The sequence below is a fragment of the Xenopus laevis genome, chromosome 1L (genome assembly GCF_017654675.1).
Source record: "Xenopus laevis strain J_2021 chromosome 1L, Xenopus_laevis_v10.1, whole genome shotgun sequence".
NCBI lineage: Eukaryota > Metazoa > Chordata > Amphibia > Anura > Pipidae > Xenopus > Xenopus laevis.
Genome location: NC_054371.1, coordinates 139692635 through 139701991, shown reverse-complemented (window position 1 = coordinate 139701991; position 9357 = coordinate 139692635). Strand labels below are relative to the sequence as shown.

General features: G+C 37.6%; 1 protein-coding gene across 1 annotated transcript; it reads right to left on the bottom strand.

Moving 5' to 3' along the window:
* Nucleotides 1-6597: 6597 nt before the first annotated feature.
* On the bottom strand, nt 6598-8221 carry foxd4l1.1.L (forkhead box D4 like 1, gene 1 L homeolog). The gene is given in 1 exon segment (NM_001088253.1): nt 6598-8221. A coding segment is annotated over 1 exon segment (1062 nt). The 5' UTR covers nt 8102-8221; the 3' UTR covers nt 6598-7039.
* Between the last annotated feature and the right edge of the window lie 1136 nt (nt 8222-9357).

The window sequence follows — 9357 nt, the reverse complement described above, 5'->3', positions numbered from 1 at the left end:
TGGAAGGTTCCCATAAAGGTGTAGTGCAACTACAACTCTCAGGCTACTGTATATGTAAAAAAGGAATAATTATTGGACACCAGGAGGTTCTTATAGTAAAAGAAAAAGGATGATTTATTAGTCCAAAACAATGACTACAGGTTTACTCACATAGTTTGAGGTATTAGCAGATGTAACATCAGATGTTGGTAGAACAGGTAGATGACACAGCATGAAGCATGTAACTCCCATAAGGCATTGCAGTCAAAGAATACATCAATCTTACTCTCCTAGGGGGCAAATTCACCTGCGACGGCTTCGCTCAAAGCGCAACACTTCGCTAGGCGTAGATTCACCAGGACAACGCTAATTCACTAAAATCCGAAGTTGCGTCCAGGGCGGTGAACACTAGCAAAGTTGCACTAGCATTACTGCGCCAAGCAAAGCAAAGTTGCGCTAGCATTGCCTAATTTGCATACGGCAGGAAGTTAAAGTTGAATGGACGTATATGTTGCAGCAAAAACATTACATTACACAAGCCTGGGAAACCTTAATAAAATCAAATAAAGTTTTATATTGCCCTACACATGAGCCCAGTGTATAGTTAAGTGCCATATGTTAGGTAATGTAGGGGGGAAGTGGGTTACACCAAAAAAAAAATGTACGCTCTTTTGCATCCTATAACCCTGAAAAAATACCTGGCCTTGTACCCACTGCCTTGTGGTAGTTGGATTATAGATACAGTGTTAAAGAAACCTCCCTCTCAGTCAGACTTGTACCAGTCCCGTTTTCTGTTTTGTTAATATTGTTGCAGAGTAAACAATCCCATGATGCTGCCTATATGCTGCCTATATGCTGCCTATATACTTACAGATACTTTTAGGCAGAGATATGGTAATGATATAAGAGATATGGCACCCACAATAACATTGGTGTGGACAGTTCCTATTTTGTGTTTTATACATTGCCAGGTGTCCAGGGAGTGACACCACCAGGAATGAGAGGGGCCCATTGGAGGAATAAGGCTGACAAGGTACAGATTACAATGTGTACATATTTTAATGTGGTTTGTCAGTCCTAATCCTTTATGTGGAGTACTCAAGAATACAGCTGGGACATCTAGTTAAACATATTGGAGGTGTGTAATAGGTTGTCATGTTTTGGTACTACCTTATTACTACTAATGTTTAAGTCCGATAGTTTGATACTCAGTCAATCTGTATTTCTGCTCATGATTAATGACCAGCTGCTTTCTATTAAGTAATAATGTTGAAGCAGTTGAAAACGCCCTACACACTTTGTATGTTTCATTCTCTGTAGCTCCAGTAGGTGTCACTATTTTACTATATATTACTAACATTCTAACACGTTTTAATGCAGAATTTGTATCTAGCAGCAGCAAATTTTTTTGGTGCATGAAATGATGCTAGAATTCTGGGAACAATACACTATGGGTATGAATAATTGTGCTATTTTGTTACATACTATTATTATATGATGCCCATATACAGGATATTAGGAGGGGCTATGTGGTCTAGTGATGCATGGGTTGAAATTTATTTGACCAGTTCCAATCCTAAACTTTTATTGGTTTCATTATGGTGAATAAACGTATTTTTAACTAACTTTCATCTATGGTTTCTTTGTGTCAATATACAAAGTGGGACGTGTATTTTTCTGTAGAACCAGAACTGTTTCATTATCAGCTTACAGCAGAGGTTTTAAATTGGTATTTCACCTTTACTGGACTGTTAACATAATGTAGACAGTGGTATTCTGAGACTATTTGCAGTTGGTCTTCATTTTATTATTTTTTTAGCAGCTTTGCAGTTTGGAATTGCAGCAGCTTTCTGGTTGGTAGGGTCAAATCTACCCTAGCAATGAGGCAGTGGCTTGAATATGGCTGTAGAATAGTAATAGTAGCACAGATCTCTTATAGTTGCACAGATATCTATCATCATTTAGAAGTATTCCACATCATATCATATTAGTAGATTGTTGTAAACTCTTGTGAGACACACCCTCTAATTCTGTAACTCAATTTAATAAATAATTTATTATAATACTGTAAACTTGCCAGCATTACATCAATACATATATAATGATGCGGTAGTGATGTCAGGGCCATATAAAGTTGTTTCTAGCCATTGTACCCTAACAAAACACTTATTGTACCAATTACAGTTACCCACAATCATCCATGAACTTTATAAAGCACAACTGTCAAGTTTCCATTGAGTAGCATTTTGTGTAAATGTGAGGAAGTCATTAACTCTGGGCTAAATTAAATGAGCAAATCACCCAGAAACAACAGTTAAAGTGAAACCCATTGTGTGAATGAAATGGATTGTCATATTCTGTCACTGAGCACATTTACATATATAAAGTCTTTTAGCTCAGCCTCAACGTTTAATTCAGCTCCCTGGCTGAAGTTTTTCTCAATACAAATATGGGACCTGTTTTGCAGAATGCTTAGGGCCTGATATATTCTGGATAAGGGATCTTTCCATAGTTTGGTTCTCCATACATTAGGGGGCACATTTACTATTGGTCGAATATCGAGGGTTAATTGACCCTCGATATTCGACCGTCGAATCTCGAAGTCGAATGATTTACAGCATTTCCTTCAATCGAATTAGTTCGAATCGTTCGATTCAAAGTCGTAGTCAAAAGTCGAAGTAGCCAAAAAAAAACCTCCGAAATTCGAAGTCTTTTTTATTCTAATCCTTCACTCGAGTTTAGTAAATGTGCCCCTAACTCTACAAAAAATTATTTAAACATTAAATAAACCCAATAGGATTATTTTACCTCCAGTAAGGATTAATTATATATTGGTTGGGATCAAGTACAAGGTACTGTTTTATTATTACATGGAAAAAGGAAATTATTTTTAAACATTTTAATTATATGGATAAAATGGAGTCTGTGGTAGATAACCTTCCAGCAATTCAGAACTTTCTGGCTAAAAGACTTCCAGATAACAGATCCATACATGTATTAGTGGGATAATGATGCTGAGAAACCTCAACCATGTGGTTGCAAGTATCCATCACCACCTTATGGCTGAAAAGAAACAGAAGTGACTGTAGTTTTCTGCTGTTTTGCTCAAACTGACAATATGTGGCAGGTTTACTATAGGTCAATTTTTTTCACCAGATGTTAGAAATCTGCCTCCTAGTGTCGATCACATGTTTATTTGTTACTTTACAAAATAAAAGAGATATATAACTGCTGTTTTTTAATAAACAATTCTTTTTATGTAACATCATATTTTAATATAAGTAATGCCTGATAGCAGTGGTTTTGATATGGAAGCAAGGTAACACAGATAAGAAGGCAAATCATTCTTTCCAAAAAGCTGGCAACCCTAAAATGTATACAGTATGACTGTTGTTTTTCCTTTCAGCCACAAGGTGGCACATGATTCCTACTTTGTTACATCAAGTGCCTGCAGATTAGTTGTCAGTACTTGTATCTATTTCTGAATGGCTACCTGTCCCCAAACATTCCATAAAGTGTTTGCCACAGTAACCCTTTGCGGTTTATTTCTGAAAATGAATTATTTTCAAAATAGAATGTTTTAAAGCTAAGCTGTACTTTCTGCTCTACCTCCTATTGTGTGTCTGTAATTACCTGCGTGTGTGTATGTGTGCCAAACCACTCAACAAATCGTCAGGCGGCACTCTGGATAAAATATGAGATATGTATTGCAACAGGTGCATATTCTGCATTGCCTAACGCATTTTGAGAAAGACTCTCTTAAAGGGGACCTGTAACCCATCTCAGAATCTTGTTTGTGCATCAGAACGGGGGACTCAATGTCCATCCCCATGCCCTGGCTACACAATTAAATGGTTAAGAGAATGGAGTGAATGTGGGGAGAGCAGTGATATCTAGGAAATGTTGTATGCAAAGTGAAAGTAATTGCTTGCCTAAGGCATAGAGGGGGGGCAGACAATATTTGATGGACAGCTGAGATTTTTAAATTAGTTTACAACAGCTATGAATGCTTAAAAAAAAAAATAGAATTTGTATTTCATGTTTAATTTGAGAAGGACTTTTATTATACAGATTTTTTATGTCTGGGTGACAGGTCCACTTTAATCATAGGCCACACACACATTATCCCAGAAAGTCAAAGGTATTTGGCTTCTGACATTATAGATATGTATCCCAGTATACAAATTTACTGTACAATCATTACCATTAGAGCTCAATCGAATTAATCATCAAAGATTAAGTAAGTTCAATTGAATCATAACTACAACACTAAATGCATGCTCTTTATACTGACTGCTAAGCTTAGCTTTAAAGAGTAATGTAGATAAGAGTATTCTATTTTGTGGCTCTGAGACCGAATTAAAAGGCATTACCCTTTATGAGATCATTGTATTGCATTGAGACTTTGTGGATGTAAATGTGTTTAGCAACACTTTATGGGATAGTTCCAGTCTTACAATGGGTTTCAGTTCCCTGTTGTTACTGAGTGGCTTGTTCTTGCCAGTAAGAGAGTGAGGTGGTAATTTAGCCTAAGGCTAATGACTTCCTCACGTTTATACCCAGTGCTGCTCCTTGTAAACCCAACAGTTCTGCTAAAGTAAATGGAAAGTAATGGGTAATGGTCAGTGGCACAAAGAACGTTTTGTTTAAGGGCAATGAACGTTGCAGGCTGGTAACATTTGAAATGATCCATCATCAGAAGAAATAGCTTTTGGAGCTTCCCAAGACCACACAGCAGGATATATTGCTTTGCCCATTGGAGAGAAAGGTATTACTATCAGTACCAAGGGGGTCAGAACATTTGGCCCTCTGCAGCTGAGATTGCAGGAGAAAGTTGTTAGCTGTAGTTCTGCAACAAATGGAGCAACAGAGACGTTGTATCCCTATTCTAAACAGTGTTTTTCTATAGCCTTTTTTGTTTATAGACGGGCATCTTGCCCTTCAAGGCGTATTGGTATGGAGGAACATACAAGAAAATATATCTAAAAAAAGATTTTGGAGAATGTGGTACAGGTGAAACTTTATGTTTGTCAACTATCATTCAGAAAAAATAATCCCCAAGTGGTCTGTAAATTCATTGTTCGTGTACACCCCCAGGCTGCATAACAACGGGACGTCCCTGATACAAATAACTCTCCACATGTCCAAAAAAGATTAGCAAAGTGTTACATAGCAGGGATATGAAAAAGGAAAATAACTGGAAATAAAATGAATATTTCCATACCATACAGGTATGGGACCTGTTATGCAGAATGCTCGGGACCTGGGGTTCTCAGTATAACAGATCTTTCTGTTATTTGGATCGTCATACCTTAATTCTACTAGAAAATCATGTAAACATTAAATAAACCCAATAAGCTGGTTTTGTTTTCAATAAGGATTAATTATAAGTATTAATGATAATAAGGATTAATTACAAGTACAAGGCACTTTTTATATTACATAGAAAAAGGAAATCAATTTCTAAAATTTTTATGAAATGATTTTATGGAAGATGGACTTTCCATAATTTGGAATTTTCTGGATAATGGGTTTCTGGATAACAGACAACCGTAAATGGTTGGGTATTGGTTGGTTTAATATTGCGGCTTTTCATTTTCCTGGTGATAAACCCATTAACGGCCATATGTAAGGCAAAGCAAAGAATGGAGAATATATAAAGGTCTGCAATCAAAAGCAGAATGTGTTCCTTTTTTTATAGCACATAGTAATAGAATAAAACCAAAGTAATTAAAAAAAGAATAACTGAAGAAATGCACCTTCTTTGCTTATAATTTTCTGCTGTATATTCTATTATCGGCTTAATAGACAGCTTGCAAAAAGCTGTTGCACACACTTATTGCTATTGCTATTTAATTGAGTAATTTTACTCTTACACATATTTTTATTTAGGAAGAATGAGTTAAAAGTTATCTAAAATAATACATATTGAATATGGGTACTGACTTGAGTGATTACATTTTATCTAAAATAATAACAGGGATAGGAAATGGTCATTTGACATTTCCCAGAATGAAATAATTAAAATAATTTTAAGTAAAAATAAAATAAAATAACGAAACATGTATAAGAAATGCACGAGTTTCCCACTCTTTTTTGGGACTAACTTCCTATTTATTTGCTGTACAGAAAAGATGGGCAGCTTGACGATAGTTATGTTCTTGCTCTACTGGAAATTTGTGTTTATTAATTTTTTTTTATATTGTACTTATTAGGTCAGCAGGGTGAACCTGGTTTTGGAAACACTGTTCCCACGCTGCAATACCAATGGAACAAAAGGCTCTAATGTATATCTTATACTGATGATAGATAGATAGATAGATAGATAGATAGATAGATAGATAGATAGATAGATAGATATACAGCAATAGATAGATAATAGATAGATAGAGAGAGAGAGACAGACAGACAGACAGACAGACAGACAGACAGACAGACAGATAGACAGCAATTGATAGATAGATGGACAGACAGGTATATAGGCAGACAGCCTGAAAGATATGAATATACTTTGGTAAAGAATGGCAAATGGTCAAGATTGTACATAATAATGTTAGAATTTACAGCAATGTTTATATGGATGTTTGTGTATGCAAATAAATATGTACAGTCCGTATATTCATGTGAATTATTTTATTTAGCATGAGTAGACTGAAAAGTTGCAATAACTTTGATAATAAATAGTTCAATAGATTACATTTCTATTTACATTATATATTAACAGAAAAATAAGACAAAACAAAAGAATGGCAATCCATAATGATTCAAGCATCCAGCAGCACATGTGCCACATGGGGTTGTCATACAAATACATATGACTGTCCAGGTATGTACAACCAGCAGCCCTCTAGTTGTTATTCAACTGCAACTTCCATCTTCCCCTGACAACCATGGAATTTAGGGAGTGCTGGAAATGTTACTTCAGTACAAACTGGAGGGACACAGATTGTATAACCTTGTCTTTGACAATAAATAAAGTCTTTGGGGTTGGACAAAAAAGGTCCTAGTAGCAGAATACATACTGTGTACTGGGGCTATGTGAGACCCAAAGTGACTTACTTTAATAACTCCCAGGGAATTTGATTAGGTTGTATTGCCTGGTGCCCTGGACATTAGCTAGCAGAGGGCCAGTGGATAGGTTAAGCACAGCTGGGAGAAAGCAGGAACTTGGTCTCTGCAATAAGTGATTATTATAGTTCCAGTGTGAGTTGAAGCTTGGAAAACTTGGCTCTGGTTCCTTGGGTTTCTTCATGATGTTCTCAATACTGAATGAACACTTGCTCTGAGAATTATTTGGATGGTTATTAGCATCCTGGCCCTCAAAACCCCTGTGTGCCCCCTGGTCTGGGTAATGAGCCTTCCTCTTTATGTCTGGGTAGGGTGTAAGGTTAGTTGGCATGGACAAGGTCTCTGGGATTGCCATGCATGCCAGTGGCGTCTGCTGGAGCATTGGCTGTGGTTGGAGGGCACTGTAGGGTCTGTAGTAAGGCAGAGAGTTGTACATCATGAGTCCATCCTTAAAGAACTCCTGTTGGTGCCTCTTAAACCTTTTCCTCCTTCTAAGGAAGCTTCCATTATCAAACATGTCCTCAGAAGCAGGATCCAGTGTCCAATAATTGCCTTTTCCTGGATTTCCTGGTTCCCGTGGTATTTTAATGAAGCAGTCATTAAGGGACAGGTTGTGCCTGATAGAGTTCTGCCAAGCAGGGAACTTGTCCTTGTAGTAAGGGAACTTGCTGCTGATAAAATCACAGATGCCACTAAGAGTCAGTTTCTTGTGTGGGCTCTGCAGGATAGCCATGGTGATCAGAGCAATGTAAGAGTAAGGAGGCTTTACCAGGGCCCTTTTGGCTTTGCCACCAGGTGAGGTAGCTGGGGAGTCTTTAGAAGTACCTCCTTCACTCTCTCCCGAGGAATCGCTCTCACTTTCAGTGCAGCTTAGCTTGGAAGGACTCAGCATCCCACTGTCTCCCATGTCTGAATGTGTAGGCTGTAGGTAAAAGTGTGACTTCAGGCTGCAGGGGTCATCTTCTCCAAGAATATCAATTTCATCCTCCTCATCAGAGACTCCTGCATAATCCAGGGAATTATGGTGGGTTCCAGACTCCTGGCTAAAGCTCATTGCTAGCACTGATGCTGGGTTGGCAGTAGGTAGTAGACAGCAGGATCTCCAGTGAGAGTTGTGCTTCCCCACTGCTCTCTGTGAATGTGTAGTCTCCAAAGGGCTAAGGGGATAACTGATACGTCTTTGCTCTCTCCCCCTCCTCTTTATATGAGCACTGCTGTGCCCCGGCAGTCATCTGCACTTGAATTGGAGCTAATCTATCAGATAAGCCTTTGTGTGAGAGGGTCCTGCACCTGGGAGGGAGGGGCAGTGAGGGGGGGTCAGATCTTGCATGGGCTGTGCTTTTGCTGAATGAAGTTGGGGTATCTGTGCTATACATTGATAAACCATTAATTAAGTCTTATGCATCTATGTGATGTTAGAATCTGTAGTCCAACAAGGTCTGAAGAGCCACTAACTTGCAATCCAATATGAACAGCACTATTCAACTTGGTTTAATAATGCAGTATATATATATTTGAAAAAAACTCCTGGTCATTAATGTATTTGAATAACTTCATGTATTTATTAACTTGCACCGGGGTGAATGTCTGAAGCAGTGTGCCACCCTTGAAACGTGATATATATCTCTTTGAATTTACTAATTCTCTCGCAAATGTATAAAATCAACTTTATATTTTTTTTTATTTCAAGGACAATAGCTATTCATATTTAATGTACTAGACTAAAATGGACACACATTTTAGTAAGTCTCAGTCTCTGTTTTCTCAACCCAATCACAAATTCCTGTTTAAATAGTAGCATATACAAAAACACATAAGCACTATATAGTGCGTGCTGTCTTACTGCCCAACTTTCCTGCTTATCTGTGCGGCATGGCTGCAATATATTGTTAATAATGCTGTAAATTATATGCCAAGTAAACTATAACTCCCAGAATCTCCCACTAACTAAATTAACAGATTATGGGAACTGGAATTCTGTTATATCTGGAATATGTCCTTTCATTGAAGAAGCAATGGGCTTTATCATTAATATCTAGATATTCTGAATTCTATTCCACAATTCCAGGACATGCAATATTAAACAACTCCCACCCCCATCTAATATAATTAGATGTAAGCAATGGTATTTTGCCTGGAAATGCATACAGTAGAATGTTGGTGGAATGCAAGAGAATGGTGGAATGGCCACTTTGCACAAGAACAAACTGAAGCCCCACCTACATGCTAATTTGCCCTTGTCTGAAACTGCCCACGGTTTGCAGGTGGTTTTGGCAATGGAATTGATCAATAGCACTACTACCCCCATCT